Here is a 21,927-nt window from a genome sequence, read left to right as displayed (position 1 = left end):
TTCACTGGATATATAATAATAATAATGGGGCAGATTTTCAAAGAGGTACGCGTGTACCCCCCCCCGAAAACCTGCCTCAAGCTCCCCCTGCGCGCGCCGAACCTATGTTGAATAGGCTCGGTGGCACGCAAGTCCCGGGGCTTTCCTGGGGAGGGGGGCGTGTCGTGGGGGCGTGTTGCGGTGGCACGTCATCCGGGGGGCGGGGCCGCGGGCATGGTTCCGGCCCAGGGGCATTTCGGGGGCATGGCCGAGGCCTCCGAAACTGCTCCAAGGCCGAGGAATCGTGCGCGAGTTACGCCTCAGGCAGGCGTAGCAGGCGTAGCAGGCGTAACTTTTCGAACAAAGATGGGGGGGGGGGGTTAGATAGGGCTGGGGTGGTGGGGAAGGGAGGGGAAAGTGCAGTGGGGTGGAAGGAAAGTTCCCTCCGAGGCCACTCCGATTTCAGAGCGGCCTCGGAAGGAACGGAGGCAGTCTGTGCAGCTCGGCGCACGCAGGCTGCCAATTTTGTGAAGCCTTGCGCACGCCGACCCTGGATTTTAAAAGATACGCGTGGCTATGTGCGTATGTATTAAAATCCTGCATACTCTTATTTGCGCCTGGTGCGCGAACAAAAGAACTCGCGGGCGTACTTTTTAAAAATCTACCCCAATGTCAAGAAGACCCACGCCCAAGTCACAGGAAGTAATTCAGATTTGTGGTAGGAAGTCTATCTCCCATATTGTTTACTGTATTTTGGCATTGCATCAGCTTCATGGATTTTCACTAAATTGTCATTGAGGTGTATTGTGGCTTATTTACCAAAGGTGAGAGTTTACATGTACAGGAAAATGAAAGCAGATAAAGACCAAGGGATCCATCTAATCTACCCAGTAAGTTTCTTATGGTAGTAATTGCTGCTCTATGAGGTCACCCCATGCCTTCTGTTAAGGGTAGTAATTACTGCTCCATGCAGGTTACCCACATGTAGAAATGTTATACCGAAAATTATTATAGGTTACCTCATTTATTCATTTCCATCCTAGTACCTTTAGAGATCTGCAGTTGTTATCCCAGGCTCTCTTGAACTCCATTACTGATCACCACCTCTTCTGGGAGGCCATTCCAGGGATTTGTCACCCTCTCTGAAGAAATTTTTCCTAATAATTCTGAGTCATTCCTCCTGGAGTTTCATATCAAGACGCCCAGTTGTACGGTTTCCTTTCCATTGGAAAATGTTTGATGTTTGTGCATCATTAATACCTTTCAGATATCTGAAGATCTTTATCATAACTCCCCTGCACCTTCTCTCCTCCTCCAGGGTACTCATATTTAGATCGTTCAGCCTCTCCTCATAGTTCTTCCGACACATACACCTACACTATTTTGGTCAACTTTTCTTTGGACTTCTTCCATCCTGTCTCTCTCCCTTTTGAAATATGGTCTCCAGAACTGAACTGTATTGTGAGACACAGAGTGTAACATAATGTGGTATATAAATGAATGTAATTAAATACTACCTCTGGCCTTCCTCCTTTCTGTGATACATGTTTTGTCACCATGCTTTACCTCTTTGGCAATCCTTTTGCTTTCCTGGTTTCTTTCCTTGCATCCTTTGGCTTCACAAGATATTTTTTCCCATGTTCCTCTTTTTTGGGATCCTTTGTACTTCTTGAATGTGGTTCTTTTTGCCTTTATTTTTTGTCACCTCCTATGAGAACCAAATCAGTATTTTTCCTCTTGCTTTTGTTCACTGTTCTTACATAAAGATTTGTGTTGTCTTTGTAATAGGTCCTATTAATTTGGCCCACAGTTGTTCCACTTTCACCCCTCTTCTCCCAACCTTCTAATTCCTCCTCAACATATATCCTCATTTTAGTTGTCTGTCTGATTTTACTGCTGGCTGAAGAGGATTGGTGAGTTTTGCTTTGGGAAATTTTAGGACTTAAAAAGTTTGGGGGAGAAGTGAAATAGTGATGTATATTCTTTAGTGTGTGTACCTGAACAGTGGTGGATTTCAGGACAATATTAGCCCAGGGGATTTTTTCAAAACCAGTCCATTGGGGTATCTCTCTCATATGCTTACCTCATCTCAGTCTGATACAGGCCCTCATCAAATACAGAGTAAATATACCATAAAGTATAAACAGAAATGTGCAGACAAAAACTGAAGTGGAAACTGCAACAAGCCAGACTCTGTATGCAGTGCAACAATGGATAAACAACCATTCCTCGTAAAAGATCAAACACATCCAAAAAATATATAATTTGTTAGTAAACCTTACTAAACAAATTAATGAAAATTTCAAAACGTTTGATGAATAGAACCTAAGAAATGCCATACTTGGTTTTTCCAACAGTGGCCAATCCAAGTCACAAGTAGCTGGCAAATATACAAACATTAGATAGATCACAAGCTACTATTGCTTATTAATTACCGTCATTGCAGTTTATGGATTTATCCTCTAGGAACTTATCCAAACCTTTTTTAAACCCAGTTACACGAACTGCTGTAACCACATCCTTTGGCAATGAACTCCAGAGCTTAACTATGTGAAGAAAATAATTTGCTTGGATTTGTTTTAAATGAGCTGCTTGCTAACTTCATAAAGTGCCCCCTGGTCCTTTTATTATCTGAGAGAGTAAATAACTGATTTACATTAACTTGTTAAAGTCCTTTCATGATTTTGTAGACTTCTATCACATTCCCTCTCAGTCTTCTATTCTCCAAACTGAACAGCCCTAACTTTGTTTGCCTTTTCTCATAGGGCAGCCGCTCCATGCCCCTTATCATTTTGGTCGTCCCTTCTCTGCACTTTTTCCAGTAAGAACATGCCATACTGTGTCAGAACAAGTGTCCCTCAAGCCCAGCATCCAGTTTCCAACAGTGACCAATCCAGGCCATAAGAACCTGGCAAGTACCCAAAAACTAAGTCTATTCCATGTTACTGTTGCTAGTAATAGCAGTGGCTATTTTCTAACTCACATGACTCAACGAAACCTTCGTTCAAACAACAAAGGCCTTCTGAAAATTCCCCCCGTTCGAACAGGGACCCTGTCAAAGAGCCTTCTCCATCACTTGCCCAAAATTATGGAACTCATTCCTCATGGACCTTAGAATGCAACCCAATTTGAAAACATTCAAAAGAGATCTGAAAACTTGGCTGTTTTTCAAAGCTTATAATGAAACCCTAACTCTCACAACATCATCTCATCAACTGAACTCTCAAATGATCTGAAAACATGCTCAGTTACCAAGATCAACTTAACTCTGAACCATCTCCAGCTGAGAACATAACCTTTCCCATACTTTTTATTATCTCACTCCTCTTTACCTTACCTGCTATACCTTAATCTGACTGTACATTTACCTTATTTTTACCCTGATGATAATCTCTGTACTACTTAACTATTTCTCCTTTTTTGTTATTTGTAAACCTTCATATCCCTTGTTTAAATATGTAAACCATTGTGATGGCATTATCGAATGACGGTATATAAAACTTGAAAAATAAATAAAAATAGCAAGTAAAAAAAATCACAGAACATATAGAAAGACATGGTTTAATGGAACAAAGTCAGCATGGCTTTACCCAGGGCAAGTCTTGCCTCACAAATCTGCTTCACTTTTTTGAAGGAGTTAATAAACATGTGGATAAAGGTGAACCGGTAGATGTAGTATACTTGGATTTTCAGAAGGCGTTTGACAAAGTTCCTCATGAGAGGCTTCTAGGAAAAGTAAAAAGTCATGGGATAGGTGGCGATGTCCTTTCGTGGATTGCAAACTGGCTAAAAGACTGGAAACAGAGAATAGGATTAAATGGACAATTTTCTCAGTGGAAGGGAGTGGACAGTGGAGTGCCTCAGGGATCTGTACTGGGACATTACTTTTCAATATATTTATAAATGATCTGGAAAGAAATACGAGTGAGAGAATCAAATTTGCAGATGATACAAAATTGTTCAGAGTAGTTAAATCACAAGCAGATTGTGATAAATTGCAGGAAGACCTTGTGAGACTGGAAAATTGGACATCTAAATGGCAGATGAAATTTAATGTGGATAAGTGCAAGGTGATGCATATAGGGAAAAATAACCCATGCTATAATTACACAATGTTGGGTTCCATATTAGGTACTACAACCCAAGAAAGAGATCTAGGTGTCGTAGTGGATAACACATTTAAATCGTCGGTTCAGTGTGCTGCGGCAGTCAAAAAAGCAAACAGAATGTTGGGAATAAAACGGAAAATGTCATAATGCCTCTGTATCGCTCCATTGTGAGACTGCACCTTGAATACTGTGTACAATTCTGGTCGCCGCATCTCAAAAAAGATAATTGCGATGGAGAAGGTTCAGAGAAGGACTACCAAAATGGGAAGGACCACAGATCAATGGATGCTCTTGGGATGAAGGTGTTCCAAGGCACCATGCTTATTGACCGCATAGCTGCCTACCAGCTGTACATGAGCCAGTACTCTTTGCGAACCAGTGGCCCAGTGTAAACTCAGACCAATGGGTTTTGTCAATTGTCCACCAAGGGTACCAATTAAATCTGTTGGGTTTCCTACCAGATTACCCTTGTGTCCATACTGGGCTCTGGTAGCACATCAGGAAGTACTACAAGCAGAGCTCTCCTCCCTCTTAATGGCCAGAAGTGGTCAAGCCTGTACCACCAGGGCAAAGAGGGTGAAAATTCTACTCAGGTACTTCCTGATTCCAAAGAGATCAGGACTCCATCCCATTCTAGACCTAAGGGCCTTGAACAAATTTCTAAAAAGAGAAAAGTTCAAGATGGTTTCCCTGGGCACCTTGATTCCCCTTTTGCAAAAGGGGGACTGGCTATGCTCCCTCGAACTAAAGGATGCATATACTCATATCGAAATCTTCTCTGGTCATAGGAAATATCTCTGATTTGTTGTGGGAACACAGCACTTCTCTTACCAGGTGTTGCCGTTCGGGCTCACATCTGCTCCATGTCTGGCCGTGGCGGTGGCGCAGCTCCGCAGGCTAGGAGTGCATGTCTTCCTGTATCTGGATGATTGATTGGTCAAGATCACATCTCAGTCAGGAGCTGTCAGGTCCATGTGCTTGACAGTTCAGGTGTTGTTGTCACTAGGGTTCATTCTCAACTACCCAAAGTCCCATCTCAGCCCCTCAACTCAATTGGACTTCATCGGAGCCCTGCTAGACACTGCTCAGGCCAAGGACTTTCTGCCTCGCCAGAGGGCTGTCGTCATGGCGTCCATTGCAGCGGAGGTTCAATAGAGCAGACAGGCTGAGTCTAGCTTTCAGACCCCACGAATGGTCCCTGGACCAGAGGGTAGTGAATCGGATATTCCACCTCTGGGGGAGCCCAGACTTAGATCTGTTCGCATCTCCCTGCAACAGGAAGGTGCCTTTGTTCTGCACCCTTCACTGGACAGATGGCAAGCCAGTCTCAGATGTCCTCGGACGTCATTGGGACAAGAGTCTTTTGTGTGTGTATTCCCTGATTCCCTTAGAGGTGAAAACTCTCTTGAAGCTTCACGAGGACAAAGAGACTATGATTCTCATAGTTCCTCATTGGCTGAGACAGATCTGGTTTCCACTCCTTCAGGAGTTGTCCATCCCCAGACCGATCAGTTTGGGATCTTCCCCAGATCTCATCAAGTACGACCAAGGCAGGCTGCTGCGTCCCAATCTCCAGGTCCTGTCGCACACAGCCTGGATGTTAAAAGGTTAATCCTGAGATCACGTGATGTGCTGAGCTGTGAGGACGCACGGACCTCTGGCTCGCAGGCCCACCCCGCATATCGCGGCCCATCGCAGCGCGCAATTCGCTTTCACGGCACTTTTTGAGTTCATCGGGCTCTAAGTGCATGTCATCAATTCGAACCTGGTGTAAAATGTTGCCGGCCATGACTTCCAAAGGTGGGAGGAAAGAGAAGGAAAAACCACGGGCCCCGGAACCCAAGATGGCGGACAACGGAGGGGGTGAGTCGGCATCGGACCATCCCCCCTCCCTTACTCTCACGGACATCAAGGCCGCAATTAAGGAGGCCTTAGACGAAAAGTGGTCGCTAATTCATGAGGAACTGGGGGAGGTCAGAGATTCCCTTGCTGCCTTGCAGCCCCGTCTTGATCAAATTGAATCCCGAGTCTCGGGGGTAGAAGATGGCGCGGCGAAAATGGCGGGTGATGCGGCGAATCAAGCTAAACTGATAGCAACGCTCTCCCAGAAGGTGGAAGACCTTGAAAATAGGGCTCGTAGGGATAATCTAAGGTTCCTGGGCTTCTCAGAAGATATCGCCGAAAAGACCTTCTGCTCCCTGCTGGAAACCTGGCTCCCGGAAGCTTTAGAGCTCCCCTCACTTAGCGGCAAATTGGTGGTGGAGAGGGCCCATCGTTTGGGGTCTAGGCCGGCTAACCAGGGCCGTCCTAGGCTGATAATCGCTAAGATACTAAATTCGGCACATAAGGCCGAGATTTGGCGGGCCTCCCACAGCAAAACACCACTTACCTACCAGGGACAACCTATTCGAATTTTTCAGGACTTCTCTGCTGCGGTTTCCGATGCTCGGCGGCGTTTTTCGCCGTTGTGCACGACATTACACAATCGCGGGGTAAAGTTTTCCCTCCTGTACCCGGCCCGCCTGCGCTTCTGGCACGGTGAAACTACTCATACTTTTGACTCGCCGGATCAAGCCCAACAATACATAGATAAAATGGCTTGAGCGAGCATCTGGCGCGTATCTCCTTGGTTCCCAAGAGGGCATTGCACAGATTGGGGGCTGGTAGTAGAAGTTTGTTTCTCAGAAGTTGGTTGTTTTTTTTTGACTTGGGGCCTTGTTACCTGCTCCGTGTTTTTTTGACTTGTTTCACGGGGTTTTTTATACTTACCCATTTTTTCTTTTAAAAATTTTTATTGTACCCGGGTGCCGGGTCTTGGCCCCCCTGGAAACTCCACGCTCTAATTTGTCTCAGATCGGCTGCTCAGACTTTATTGCTCCCGAGCGGGAGCGGCTGTGGTGTTAGGACGGTTTTCCTTTTTTACCTCACCCTTTTTATTTTTTTTCCTTTTGATTCTGACTGCACGGACATACCATGGATAGTGGAATGAACAGTTTTTTTTTCTCTGCTTCTATTCTTTTAGTTTGTCCTATTTGGATGTTCATCTGTTTGAATGCTCAGTCGGTCTAGCTTGCTTTTGAGTTTTTTTATTTTATTTTCTTTCTTTCTATCAGTCCTTCACAATGTGCCATGGAATCATGTGTTCCCTTAATGTTCATTCCTGAATATGCATTTGAGGCGGGGGGGGGGGAAGCGTTGGAGGGATGCGTTGTTTATTGTATTTGAGCTGTTGCTGCCAATTTAGCTTTGTATAGCTTCCCACTATATGGGGTGGACCTGTTCATGTCACTACGGATCTCATCGCCTTCACTCTGAAGGCGCGATTTGGGGGAAGGAGGGAGGTAGGGAATAGGATACTCCCCGAATTGGAGGAGAATAAGGGGGTTGGATTGGGATGGAAAGGGGGTAGGGGGGAGGGGTAGAGGGGGGAGGGGATACAGGTGGGTGGGGGGTGGGGGGGAACCGGGGGAGGTATGGGAGTTTCTGTTGGTAGTACACGATGCTGGTTGTAGCGCTGAGCGGGACCGACGAGGGACGGCACTCTTTCCTTATTGTAAACAATGGGGGGCCTTAGCTGGGAGGGCCTGCCCTTTGATCTTTACTAACACTACAGTGCTTCAGGTAAACTTAGTGGTACCTCATGAGTAACTCCACAAAACTGCTCTCATGGAATGTCTGCGGCCTACATTCCCCAATTAAGCGCACGAAGGTACTTTCTTTATTGAACAGGCAGTCGGCCGCGGTGGCTTTCTTACAGGAGACTCACCTCACAGATAGTGAGCATATGAAGCTTCGTCGGGCATGGGTGGGGGAGGTGAGGTACGCTTCTGCTTCCTCTAAGTCCGCCGGGGTAGCAATTCTATTTCATAAACAACTCCCTCTTACCATTCACCAGGAAATAAAGGATCCCCAGGGGCGCTATCTCATTCTAGTAACTGAACTATTTCACAACAAGGTGGTCTTCTGCAATTTATATGCACCAAATATTTATGATCCCCGCTTTTACCGTACTCTGTTTAAACACCTATTGCCGTTTTTGTCGGATATCCTGATTGTAGGGGGGGATTTTAACACGGTCCGTGATCCTCAGTTGGACGCTTCGCAGAACCGGGGCTGGGATGCGGGTGCAGGGCGGGGTCCGACCATGTTGGAATCGAATCTGCATTTGCTGGATGTTTGGAGGACCTTGCATCCCATGGAACGTGATTTCACACACCTTTCTAGGGCCCACGCTTCCTTTGCCAGGATTGACTACTTTCTCTTGAGCACACACGCGTTTCATCGGGCTCTGGCGGCGGGCATTGAGAGCATAGCGGTCTCGGACCATGCCCCGGTGTGGGTGGAGATGCAGTTTGCGGCACCAACCACTTCAGTTCGACATTGGCGCTATCCCTATTACTTGGCGCAAGATGAGAAGTTTAAGGACTTTCTCTTGCTAAAATGGAATGACTATGTGGCGAATAACCAAGCCCATGTCTCCCAACCAATTCTCTTTTGGAACACTGCGAAAGCGGTAATGCGTGGCGAAATTATTTCTTATACTGCACAGCGTCGGAAAATACTAGATCGCCGTATTCTCACTTTGAGCTGCCAGGCTCGCCTGGCTAGGGTCTCTCTGATCCACTCAAGATCGGCACAGGCCCGAACCGATTATTTGGCAAAACAACATGCTCTCAATGCTCTGCTGCACCAGAGGGCGAGGAAAAGCTACCAATTTTACCAATTTAAACTGTATCAATATGGTAATAAGGCGGGTAAAATGATGTCTAATCTTATTAAATCCTCTAGAACCAGCCGCTATATCCCAGCCCTGAATGTGTCCCCAGGGACGGTGGTACGGGACACCCCTGCTATTTTACGCAGTTTCCGGACTTACTACTCCTCGCTCTATACCTCCGAGGGGGGGAACCCTGAGGCGTGTCGCCGGTTTTGTGAAGGCTTACCCATTTCTCAGCTGGCCAGGGCGGATCAGGATATGCTCAATGCCCCGATCTCTCCGGAGGTGTCGACAGCCATTACTACTTCTAAAAATTTCAAAGCTCCGGGTCCTGATGGTTTCACCTCGGAATTCTTTAAACTTCTCCGAGACTCGGTGTCCCAACCTTTAGCGATGGCCTTCGCGGAAATGGTGTCCAAGGGTTTTTTCTCCGCGCATGATAATTTGGCACACATATTAATACCTAAACCCGGAAAGGACCCCCTACACGCCGACTCTTATCACCCTATATCTTTACTTAACTATGACCATAAGCTACTAGCCAAGATTTTGGCGGAGAGACTGGCAACTTGTTTGCCTCATTTAATTGGTGATCAGCAGGCTGGTTTTGTCCGTCACCGGTACGCATTATCCAATATTTGAAAAATTTGGCAGCTATGACCTTGAGTCGGCGTATGTCACTCCCTTATCTCGCTATTAGTTTTGACGCCGCAAAGGCGTTCGATAGGGTGGAGTGGAGTTACCTATTCACTGTATTGCGCCGTATGGGTTTCAATGGGTTTTTCCTACAAGCCATACAACTTCTCTATACTGATCCTCGGGCTTGTATAGTGGCCAATGGCTCGCAGTCGGAGGAATTTGTAGTGGCAAGGGGTACGAGACAGGGGTGCCCTCTCTCCCCCCTTCTCTTCCTATTGCAATTGGAACCTTTGTTGCATGCCATTGGAAACACTCCGGAGATCCGCGGTATTTACATGGAATCCGGGTTCTTTAAATCCGTGGCGTTTGCGGACGATCTGCTACTATTTATCACCAAACCAGCCTTGTCCTTGCCGCCATTGTTGCGATTGATTGAGACGTTTGGGACCTTTTCGGGGTTTCAGCTAAATGAGACTAAGTCATATGCCCTGGCTTACCCACCTGGACTGCAGGCTAACTGGGGGGGACATTTTCCACTCCAGTGGGCAGGAGATAGTATTCGTTACCTGGGAGTTTATCTACCCTCGGACCCTGAGTTGGTTTACCAGGTCAATGTTCCACGGTTGCTCCGACAAACCCAACACACTCTCCAGACCTGGAAGGCACTCCCCCTCTCGTTGACGGGGCGGGTGGCGCTTTTTAAGATGACTCTGCTCCCTAAATGGCTTTATCTACTGCAGAACCTCCCGCTCTTACTAAGACGAAGGGACTTAGCTCGGGTCGAGGGGGAGTTGCGGAGATTTCTGTGGAGTGGGGGACGGTCTAGATTACCTTTTCGTTGGTTACAAAATTCGTGGAGAGGGGGGGGTCTGGGGGTCCCTAACCTTGCCAATTATAACCTTGCCTGCAATTTGCGGCTTATTCGCAATTGGTTACAGGGCTCCTCGCACTATGCCCCGCTCTCGCTGGAGCGGACTCTTTTATACCCGCTGGCTCCCTCTTATGCCTTACAGGGCAAAGCAAGTGATCTCTCTTGGTCTACCTTACACTCTGCATTTACCCGGCCCATACGGCAATCCTGGAAGCGTTTTGTCAAACTCATACACGCTCCTCCGGTGTGTGCTTATTTGTTACCTATTCGGGGGAACGCTGAATTCCAACCTGGCACGCAATCGGTTATGTTCCGCGAGTGGGAGGCTCGGGGGTGGAATATTTAGGCCATATGTGGACTGAGGAGGGGGTGTTAATGCAGTTTCATGACTTTCAACAACTTTATGGCTTACATTCCAAGCACACATTTCCCTACATGCAAGTTCACCACTATTTCAAGTCCCTGCCACCGGAGGCTAAGGATATCACAAGATACCAAGCCCTAGATGTGGTGTTCCACTTTGGGGCTGCTAAGATCCCGTCTTTGTCTCAGTATTATAAGTTATTACAAAAAAGTACCCAGGTAGATGTCTGTTCCTCTCTCGTTGATCGTTGGAATAAGGATGGCGAGTTTCTCATTACAAGTTTCATTTTAAATGTCTGTTTTGGGCGAATAGCCAGGATCTCTACCAATATGTACTACAGAGAGATGCAATACAAGTTTTTAACCCGGGCGTTTATCTCCCCTCAAAGGGCGCACCAATTGTCAGTTGCCACTACACCTTTTTGTGTCCGTTGCCCTGGACGGGTGGGTACGTTGTCCCACATGTTTTGGACTTGTCCGGGAGTACTTGGCTTCTGGCGCAAGGTAGCGGCCTTTTTAATGGATTTGCTCGACGTGACACTGCCCGTCTCCCCCATGTGGTTTTTGTTCGGGTGCATCTCTCCACTTCGTGTTAGGGATCCTGGCTCTCGTCAGCTGTTCCAGAAGGCGAGTTTGGTGGGAAAGAAAACGATTCTTCTCGTTTGGAGGTCTTCGGATGTTCCCTCGTTTTGGACCTGGAGAAATCAACTACATAGCATGATGACCATGGAAAGCATGGCGGCACGAGGATCGCCTAGCCGCCGGCGCCGGTTTGCTTCAATCTGGACTTTATACCTCCAGACTTTGTCTCATCGTGTACGGAGTTTGTTTTTGAATGACTGACAGCTTTGATTGCTGTCCCATAGACTCCCTCGTGGGGAGTCCTCGTCTAACTGCCTTTCTTTATCCAGTATTACTCATGTTTACGGCATGTTAGGGGGGGGGGTATTGGGGGCGGGGAATTATCAGCATATTGTTGGGTCTGTTGGCAGAGGGAGAGATATGAGTCCACTCTCTCTTGTATTGTTTGTTTATTTTAAATTTGCAAAACCCAATAAAAATGTTTGAACAAAAAAAAAAAAAAGGTTAATCCTGAAGCTGCTTATTTTTTTCAGAAGATGTGTCTCGGGTCCTGGTGGCTTCTAGAAAGCCTTCCATGAGAAAGAAGTGGAGGAGGTTTTCCGTGTGATGCGAGCAGAAGGCCCTAGATTCGTTCTCCTGCCCCACATAAAAAATGCTTTATTATCTTCTACACCTATCGGAGGCTGGCTTTAAAACCAACTCTGTTAGAGTTCATCTTAGTGCAATTGGTGCATACCACCATGGTGTAGATGGTACACCCATCTCTGTACAACCTATAATTGCGGGGACTGCTTCAATTGAAGCCTCATCTATGGCTTCCCGCAATGTCTTGGAACCTCAATGTGTTTGGTAGCTCAGCTGATGAAAGCTTCTTTTGTGAGACAGCGCACCTGTGACCTGAAGTACCTGACCTGGAAGGTCATATTTTTGGTGGTGATCATTTCAGCACACAGGGTCAATAAGCTCCAGACCTTATTGACTTAGCCACCTTATACTAAATTCTATTATGACAGGATGGTCTTACGTACCTACCCTAAGTGCCTGCCTAAGGTGGTGACAGATTTCCATCTTAGCCAGTCAATATTCTTTCCCAGGCCCCATTCGCACCAAGACGAATGAACACTGCACAGTTTGGACTGCAAGCAAGTCTTAGCCTTCTGTCTTCAGCAGACAGAAGCCCATAGACAGTCCATCCATCTTTTTGTTTCTTTTGATAAGAATAGGTTGGGCATTGCCATTGCCAAACAGACACTACTGTCCAGTTGGCTAGCAGATTGTATCTCCTTCTGTTATGCCCAGGCGGCATTGCATCTTGGGGGTCATGTCAAGGCTCATTCTGTCAGAGATATGGCAGCATTGGTGGCCTACTTTTGAGCAGCTCCCATGTAAGAGATCTGCAAGGCTGCAACATGGAGTTCTCTCTACACATTCCACATCACATTACTGTCTGGCTAGGGATGGCCAACACGACAGTAGATTCGGCTAGTCTGTCCTTCAGAACCTGTTTGAGGTGTGGAACCCAACTTTCCCAATCTAGGGCCCTTTATGGGTTCAGGCTGTCTCCCCGCTCTGTTCCCAACAGCACCAGTGGTGGTGTGCCCATTGCCCCCTGGTTAGGTGTCTGTTGGTCCCCTTTTGTGTTCTGTAGCAGCCTGTAGCTAGGATTCCTGCTTGTCCTCAGAGAAAGCAGAGTTGCTTACCTGTAACAGGTGTTCTCCAAGGACAGCAGGATGTTAATTTTCACAAAATTCGCCCACTACCCCATGGAGTTCTTTCTCCTATTTTTTTTAATTTTATTTTAATCGTATTTCTATGTTATGAGACTGAAGAGGGACCTTGTATGGACGCATGGTATAGGGCATGCTGAGCTTGCTCAGTATTCCTAGTCAAAGTTCTAGAAACTTTGACATAAGTTTTCCTCCTCCATCTGATGAAGTCACTCATGTGTGAGGATTAACATCCTGCTGTTCTCTGAGAACACCTGTTACAAGTAAGCAATTGTGCTTTATGCTGACAAACATAATTACTTGCATTCCTTGACATTTAAAACAGCTACTAACTTGCTGTTTGACCAGGATGATAATAAGGTTTCACTATCCTAGTTCTGATCTTAATCTCATAATCAGTTTGTACAGCATTCCAGGTTTAACAAAATTCTCCAAGAGTCAATTTACAGCATTAACACCCTTCAGTCTCTTTTGTTAGTACTCATAAAATGTACTCCTCAGCAGAGATCCCCTCTACCAAGAAATTTACATAATGTCATGCATGATCCTCTCTGACAGCAGTTGGGAAGGACTATCAGAGAGCTGGATTAGTAAACACAGCAGCCATTTCACTGATAACATTAGCTGCAGCTTCCTTCTTCTCTAGCTCCTTCTCATAGTCTGACTCACATTCTCTACAGGAGCATGCCCAGGTCCCATAGATTGGACAAAATTTGTCTTCCACTTGGGATGACTGAATTATACCGAAGGCGATTAGTAAGAATCTGTTATATTTACCTTTCAGCTGTCCTAAGGCTAGAAGTAAAGACTGACATCCGGCAACATAAGAACATACGATTTGTCATGCTGGGAGAGACCAAGGTCCGTTGAGCCCAGCATTCTGTCTCTGACAGTGGTCAGTCCAGGTTTGCAAGTACCTGGCAGATACCATAAAGTAGATCTAATTCCTGTTACTCACTCCCAGGGATAGTAATAGCTCCCTTTAGTCTGTGACTAATAATGTTATGAACTTTTCCTCCAGGAGCTTGTCCAAGCCTCTTTTAAACCCCACTATGCTAGTCACCTTGACCTCTGGCAACAGATTCCACAGCTTGATAGTGCACTGAGTGAAAAAATACTTTCTACAATCTCTTTTGCAACGGCTGGTTGTTAGTTTCACATAATATCTAATTGTTTTACTATTTAAAAGGGTAAATCATTCTTTATTTACCCATTCCACCCCATTCATATATATAAATAAATGTTCTTCACTAATTGCTTTGAAATTTTGACACAACATGGCATTCGAATACGCGCGTGTTTTTATATACCTATATTATATAGATGTCGCACCTGTGACAGGTAAAACCATGTTTTTTTTTTAAAAACAGCGCCATCTGTTGGACGTTAAAGCAACACATATATTATATCTATAATATATAGTTATATGAAGCCACAATTAAGTCATGAATATGAGACTTTGCCAGAAAAGAAAGATTAATCTGCTTTAGTGCTGCCTTCACTGTTCTATCATTTCATGCTGCCGCACAATCTAATCTTCTGGTTTCCTACAATTCTCTGAATGCAGAAGTTGTTTGTTGGCATAGAATTTGTGGAAGTATATGTGTAGCCACTTCTTTGTTTTTCACAAAAGGGATACTCTGAGTGGCTTGTTCTGAGCAGGTGGGGAAGCTTAACCTTTAGGACCTTCAGGGTTTTTTTGCTGAGATCCACAAAACACTCTGCCTATGCAGTGTATGTGTTCCACATAAAGTCTTTACTATAACAAAACTTCTTCAATAGAGATGTAGCCCCCTTGACGAGCAGACTTAGGCGCACGGGGAAGGTCATGGACCATGCAAGGAAAGACTTGTATGTGAGGAAAAGATTTGCTTTTCAAGGCCCATAGGGTTTTGTTCTGTCTCTAGGGCTTCTCTGCCCAACAGTCCAGGCACACAAAAAAAAAAATCAGCACTCTATTTCCAGTTCTGTTACTCAAAACAAGTCTTTACGGTCACTGATGGCAGGAAAACGAATTCCAAAAGAATAAACCAGTTGATAGTACACAAACAGTGACACAAAGTCCATATCCAGTACTAAAAAAATATAAATTCTGTCAAGCTCCACAGAACTCCACAGCTTTCCCCCAAAGTCAGCTCTTAGGGACATGAATCCTTTCTCCCTTGGCCCTCCCAGTATCTTACGGATGGAACAGATTTCTCCTCTCCCCTTTCAGTTCTCACTCACAATGGAGCCCCTGGCTTATTTGTGTGTTCAGTCAGCATCTCTTTTAAGACCATCTTCTGGCAAGTAGTTTATCTTTAATGTTCCCTAAAGAACAACCCTGAGCAGTATTCTGTGTCTGAAGGAATCCTGTCCTCCTTGGGCTCCTTGGATTCAGAATATCCACAGGAACACTTATCTCAGCATATCTTGGAATCTTAAGCTTTCACCTCTCCTGGACTCCTTTTGCTTTCTTCCCAGTAAGGCCTGTCCAACCTCTTCTCTAAAACCCCAGGCACCTTCTCTGAGCAGAAAGACTTATTCTCCAGGCATCCCTCTGTATAAGGAGTCTGCTCCTCCTGGTCTGTGTCTGTGGATCCTTGGACAGATGTGAGATTGACTCTACCTCCAGGGAGGAGCCCCTGCAGGTTCTGTCAGCAGGCGGAACCAGGTGAGGTAGAGACCAATCAGGACCTTTACCTATACCAGCCCACATTCCCCTCAGGTTGAGCCTTTCGGTGCTGGGGCTGATGGGACTTAGGTGGGGTTTCTGCTGATGAGAGAAGGGAAGGTCCAAAGCTAGCTAGGGTCATAGGTAGGTGGCAAGCAGGAGTATCCGAAGTCCAGACAGGAGTCAGAGGCAGGTGGAGGTCAGGCATATCCAAAGTCCAGATGGGTCAGAGGTGGGTATCCATCAAAAGGAGAGGAAGAGGTACAGATAAGCTGGGGCAGGCAGGCAAGGGCTGGATCAAGCGGATGACAGAGGATGGACCAGGCTAGAACAAAGACTTAAAGACAAGCTGGACAAGCCAGATGAAGAATGGAATGCTGAGAAGCACACACTCTATTATGGAGTAGCTGTACCTGTTGTGAGGCAAAGAGGGAAGGACAGAGAGGGCAATTTATAGGGCAGAGCTTATGAGGTCATCAAGAGGCACCGCAGGATCTTTAAATGAGATGATATCAGGGTGCATGCGCGCCTAAGGAGCGCGACTGGTCAGAGCTGGCGGTGTTCCTTTGTGTGAAGAACCGTGAGACGGGGTTGGGCTGGCAGTGTCCTGCCATGAAAAGTAGTTTGTGGCATTCTGCTGTAGCCGCAAGACAGGCCCAGTCAGGGGAGGTGAGTGCGCCAGTTCATGAGAGTAGCACATAGACCGCCAAACACAACATGGTCCTTTCCTGTGGAGGGAAAGACCTCTTCAAGTGTCATGTGCAAAGAGATATACCCAAAGACTTGGGGCGTCGTTAGGTCTGGGTACACAGGGCCTGTACCCCAAGTCTGAGAGTCCCTGCCCCAAGTTTAAGGTGCCTGTAATAATAATAAAAAAAAAACAATGTTTCTCTGATTTACTTTGCACTACACAGTGACAATTCCCTACCCCCTTTTCACCTCAAACTCCCAACTTCCTTGTGAGGTTATCGGGCCCGACAAGCACTACCCGTCATCCTCCTTGTTGCCGGCTTCTCAGCTATCTCAGCAGGAGAAAACAGCATGCAACGCTATAGTATAGGCTGCGAGGAGGGGGGCCCCAGTGCTGCGAATGCTTTGAGTTCCTGCAGCCCATACTATAGTACTTGCATGCTGTTTCCTCCTGCTGAAAAACTGGCAACACGGTGGCTGGTAACTAGTGCCTGTTTGGCCAATCGTCCCCACATGAGAGTTGGGAGTTGAGGTAGCTAAGTGGGGAGAGAGTACAAAATGGAGGTAGAAAATGAGGGAAGGGGTAGACTGCGAAGAGAAGAAGTGACGTGGGAGGAAGAAGATGGGATGGGGAAGAGAAATAAAGATGTGAAAAAGTGGAGGTGGGTTGGTATAATGAGGGGAGGAAGAGGAGAAATGGGGATAACAGCAATAGGAGGGAGGGGAGAGTAGTAGGAAGAGATGGGAGGAGAGAGATGAGGTTGGTACTAAGGGGGAAGGATGGAAGGAGAGATAACAGATGAGAGGAAATGTGAAGAGGAGAAAGATGGGGAGGGAAAAGGTGAGAGGAGGGAGGGAGGTTGAGAAAGAGGTTTGGTGACAGAGCCTGTATCTCAAGTACCGTCAGAGGTGTGCAGTCAGTGCTTTCAAGAGATTTAGTGAATCCCCAGCCCATAGGTATTTCAACAGGGTGGCAAGTGCCATCCCAATTTTATATATCAGATCAGTAAGAGAGAGACCAAACCTCTGCCCGATGTGATCAGTGGCAATACACCTCCCTACCCTGCCCCCCTCCCAAAGCTGACAGTAGGAGTCCGCGTTTAACCGAAGGTCATTTTCCTGCTGCCTCCCATCCCATGACCCAGCAGCCTAGCATGGAGCCTATCCCGCAGTGGCCGAAGAGAGAGAGAGAGCCCCAGTGGCCGCTAGCAGATCCCGTCCTACTGGCAGCTGAACATTGAGAGGCTCAGCAGCCACTGCACAGCCCATCCTGTGGCAGAGAAAAAAACAGGGAGGAATTGGCAGCCACTAGCAGACCTCCATAATACCGCAGAGTTAGTTACTTCTATGTTGTTGTCCTATGAGATATCTCCATATGGGTTTATTGTTTACACACCATGACAAGAATGAACCTTGCTCATAAGCCAGGGTATGTTGAATATGATCTCAAGCTCTCCAATTTCCTGCTAGTGCTCACCTCAATATTTGCACTATGCCAATGAGAGCTTCTTTCTGGAATTCAGAACAGGTAATATGTATAAGCAACATACCAAGGTCTACTTAGAAGTTCTTTTTTAGTCAGGCCTAGGCTTCATTTAAAGAATGTGTGTTGCAACTGTTTATATAACTGCTTTATCCTGATTACTGTTTTATTCTTGGCCACTGACAGAAAGCGCTTTCAGCAGAAAAGTGGAAGCTAAAACACAAAACTTTGAAGAAACAAATAACAACTCCCAACATTCCAGTGGTGAGTATGCTGTGTTATGTAAATATTTGATATATGATATTTATGTATGTTTGAAAGTGCAAACATTAACTTTGTGGTGCCAGTTCACCCATACTATCTGGTAATTGTAATATTAAGCTACTAAGTATTCTTAGATTAAATATTTTGGGTGGACTGTGCTGTACTGTTCCTGTCTGAAGAGTTTGCAGTCAAAGGTGGTATTAAATATCAGGTAGTGGTAGAGGTTAATTTACAATCTGGTTTTATGGGTTTCTAAACCCTGCTGGACACTGTCAAACAGCACTTTTGTATTCAATCTTAGATTTCTATATTTGTGTACATTTAGAAGTGTGTAATTTAAGTATTATATGACCTTACAGGTGACAAAGATAAAGTCAACATACTGATAAAAAGCACCTCTAATAAGCCACATTTCTAGAGCTTTTCCAGAAAACTTCTAAGCATCCTGCCAAATCTGCTGCTTTTCAGTTACTACTTGATTCATTGGAGGAGGGTTTATTTTCAGATCTCTACTACTGACATTTTGGGGATACTTTTGAATAGTCTGCATTGTTTGCCATGTACACAGGCACTTTTAGCTCATGCACATTGCAGCCATTTTTAAAAGAAAAACCACCTGCATGGTTTTCCTTTGAAAATTGTCAACTACAAAGCATGAGCACTAATAGCACCTGTTATTTATGCAGTAATAGAGTGGGTTAAAACAGCAAGGGCCATAATAAAAGTAATTTCCATAGGTTAAATACCATTTTAAAGAGCTTTTTGATTATTGCCCACTCTCTACAAGGGCAAGTACTTTTATCTACATATGTTTGGAAGCAGTCCTGGGGTGGGGGTTTGGTTTTGGTTGGGGAAGGCATTTACTTGGGTTTTGCTTTGAAAAAGTACCTGAACAAAAAGCAGGCATACATTGTGTGACTACTTTTCCCTAGGTAAGTGATTTTGAAAATTGCCCTTCATGGGCCTTCAGGAAATTTTTTGATTTTTAACTCTCCTTGCTGATACAATTTTCTTTCAAACTGTCCTAATTGAACCGTTATTTGTCTTCAGAATAAGATAATACTTATATTCTCAATTTAGTTCTTTGAATTAGTGTGTATCAATCATGATCTGAATAACAAGTTATACACAATTATCTTTAACCTTCTTTATCTTTTCCTTAATTGACTTACCTGTCTTAAAATGTCTTCAGTGCTCCTACAAACATTCAGATCCCAATATTAAGAGCATTGAGTCATCTCCAAAGCTGGCAAGAGACTATTTCACATTAAGAATTATGGGTAGATAAAGGGGGAAGGAGATCACATGTTCAAATTCCAAGGGAGACAGTTTATGATTCAATTATTTTTATTAATAGATACATGAACAACACTATACAATGGATGTAGACACTTCTATGCATTGTATTGCTTGTAACAGATGAAAAACATACAAGAAGAATAATAGAATCCCTGAATGCCCCACCCCCATCACCACATACTGATTAACCCGTAGCCACAGAAATAAATAGCACATACAAAAGTTCAATATCTATTCAAGATCAGACTTTGAGCCCAATGTGGAAGAGATTAAAGACCATCACCCCCCCAAATCCCAAAATGCCTTATTTGCCCAGGTATCTCTCCATAACACAAAGATGGTGTAAAACGTTTCTCCACTGCATGAATAAAGGAGGATTTTCTGCCTTCCAAAGCCAAAAAAGCTATTTTGTAGCAAAGAAGCTTTCCATATCCACAATTTATGGAATTTACTGTGAAAACGGATTCTTGCAAAAACAATTAATATTGTATCTTCTGCCCACTGTATCTGAGAGCCATATGCACCATTAATATAACACAAAACCTTTTTTCCCAGAACGATTTTGTGGTGTGTAGACAGATGGACTCAGGACCAGTGGGTTTATGCTCCTCTGCCAGTAGATGGGGCGAAGCAAGCTGACGTCACAGTATATATAACCCTGCAGTGACCCCAACCTGCCAGTATTCTCTGTCTCCAGCAGATAGTGGATATGCATCTCCCTATGAGGATTGCTTTGAGCTTTTTGAAAAGAGAAATTTGAAATTCTAAATTCAGGAAAAAAAAGCCCCGCTCTCCTATAGTGATACCTAAAGGTCCCTCCCCCAGTTGAAAATTCCTGAGGCGATTTCTTTGGACCCTCAAGAGTTGTGCTTTGGTCTGGTATCTGGGTTTCCCGGCGTGGACTTAGCTGCTAGTTCAGCTTAAAGGCAGCGTATACAGGAGGCCAAGCATGGCGGTGACGGCAGATGCTCTCTTCCCTCCACAGCCGGAGATCGTCTCTGTACTCAGCTGGCAAGTGCTGAGCTCAGATAAGGTTTAAAAAAAAAAAAAGTTTTACCTGAATCAAAGACAGGTTTCAGGACTTCCTCTGGTCTCCGTTCTTGGCACAGTGTGCCGACATTCATTCCCGCTCCTGTTGGGGAACTGGGGTGCCTGGCGGGTTGAGCAACCACCGATGAGCTAGGCCCCGCACTTATGATTTTTTTTTTTTTGCATGCCGCGTGGTAGACTGTGGTGGCTGTTTTTCGCGCACTTATGTGCATGTTCTGCTGCCCTCTATAGGCCATCTGTGTGCGCAGTGTCAGCTCTGAGCAAACTTTGTAAGCTCGTTTTTTGGACGCGCTTTTTACGCATACAAACTTTATGCGCTTAACTTGGCACAGAGGTTGTGTGTGCACCTTGCCACGCTTTCTTCAAGGGGCTTATTTTTGGGGTGCATTTAATTTTTAAGCATGAGCCGTTCGCACGTTTACCGCAGCGATGGTGCAGGTAAGCAAGAAGCCTAAGCATCTTCCTATTTGTGTAGCTTGTTATATTAGGGCTTCTCAGCTTGACCTGGCTTCCAATCTGTGTCAGCGCTGCTCAGATGCTCAGGGAGAATTGTCCTCCTCGTATTTTGCTAAGCCTGGCTCTTCCCATTCTGATGGTGGGTTGGTCACAGCCTTGACTTGGGGGAACGCCAGATCTTGGTTCTCCTTTGTTTGGCTTCTCTGCTGGCGAGGGCAGTTCTGTGGAACCAGCTCCAGTTCCTTCTGTGTTTGGTCTGGACCCGGATGATTTTTCTTGGGTGGAATTTTTTCAAGGCTTACAAGCCTTTCTTCAGGCGCAGTCCTCCGCTTCCCCCATTTCTGTCTGGTCAGACCTTCAGTTGATGGATTCTCCCTCTTCCAGTCCTATGCTTAAGCGCCAGGGCTCGCCTCAGCTCCCTGCAGTGTTCCCAATAGTAATCTGGATGGCACTGAAGATGAGGTTGATCCAGATTCCCTGGAAGATGGGGAAATTCCTCCAGGGCTGGAACCAGAAAGAACCGTGTTGCGGTTCTTTCATAGAGATGAACTGCTGGCCCTGATTTCCCAGACCTTGAAACAGCTGGGTGTTCCTGGTTCAGATGCTGTGTCATAGCTGAGGAAGAATCCCATTTTGGTTTCCTTATGTAAAGCCTCTTGTTTTTTCCTGGTGATAGATGCCATCCAGGAATTGATTGATCTGGAATGGGATGCCCTACAACACTATGCCGCAGGTGCATAGAAATTACCCCAAAAGGATGTAAGTCCCATTTGGATTTGATGAAACATCTTTTTGGGCACCAGAAGGCCAATCCATTGGCATTGGAAACATCAATTTCAGGCCCAAGGAGCTGCACCGATGGAGGTGGAGTTATTTGCATCTGGTGGGGGTCAGTTCTCTCTATGTTGGTGGCGGACAGGAACCCCAGAGACAGACCATCCTCCAAGACCTCCCAGTCAAGGTGGCCTCAGGTTCGACCTCCATGCTGAGCATCAAGGGAAGCCAAAGAAGCATTGGCATCGGACCCCATCAATGCAAGATGCTG

General features: G+C 45.6%; 1 protein-coding gene across 17 annotated transcripts in view; it reads left to right on the top strand.

Annotated features, from left to right (window-relative positions):
• The window catches only part of ZNF618 (zinc finger protein 618), a 638,793-nt gene that overhangs the window by 432,494 nt on the left and 184,372 nt on the right, over positions 1-21,927 (top strand). For all 17 annotated transcript variants that reach the window (XM_029611901.1, XM_029611889.1, XM_029611890.1 and 14 more), the window contains one exon: positions 18,000-18,077. In XM_029611901.1, the coding sequence (XP_029467761.1) occupies positions 18,000-18,077 (78 nt within the window). The remainder of the gene's footprint in view (positions 1-17,999; positions 18,078-21,927) is intronic.

The sequence above is a fragment of the Rhinatrema bivittatum genome, chromosome 8, assembly GCF_901001135.1.
Source record: "Rhinatrema bivittatum chromosome 8, aRhiBiv1.1, whole genome shotgun sequence".
Classification (NCBI taxonomy): domain Eukaryota; kingdom Metazoa; phylum Chordata; class Amphibia; order Gymnophiona; family Rhinatrematidae; genus Rhinatrema; species Rhinatrema bivittatum.
Note: the sequence above shows the minus strand (reverse complement) of the source record. Positions and strands in the feature narration are given on the sequence as shown.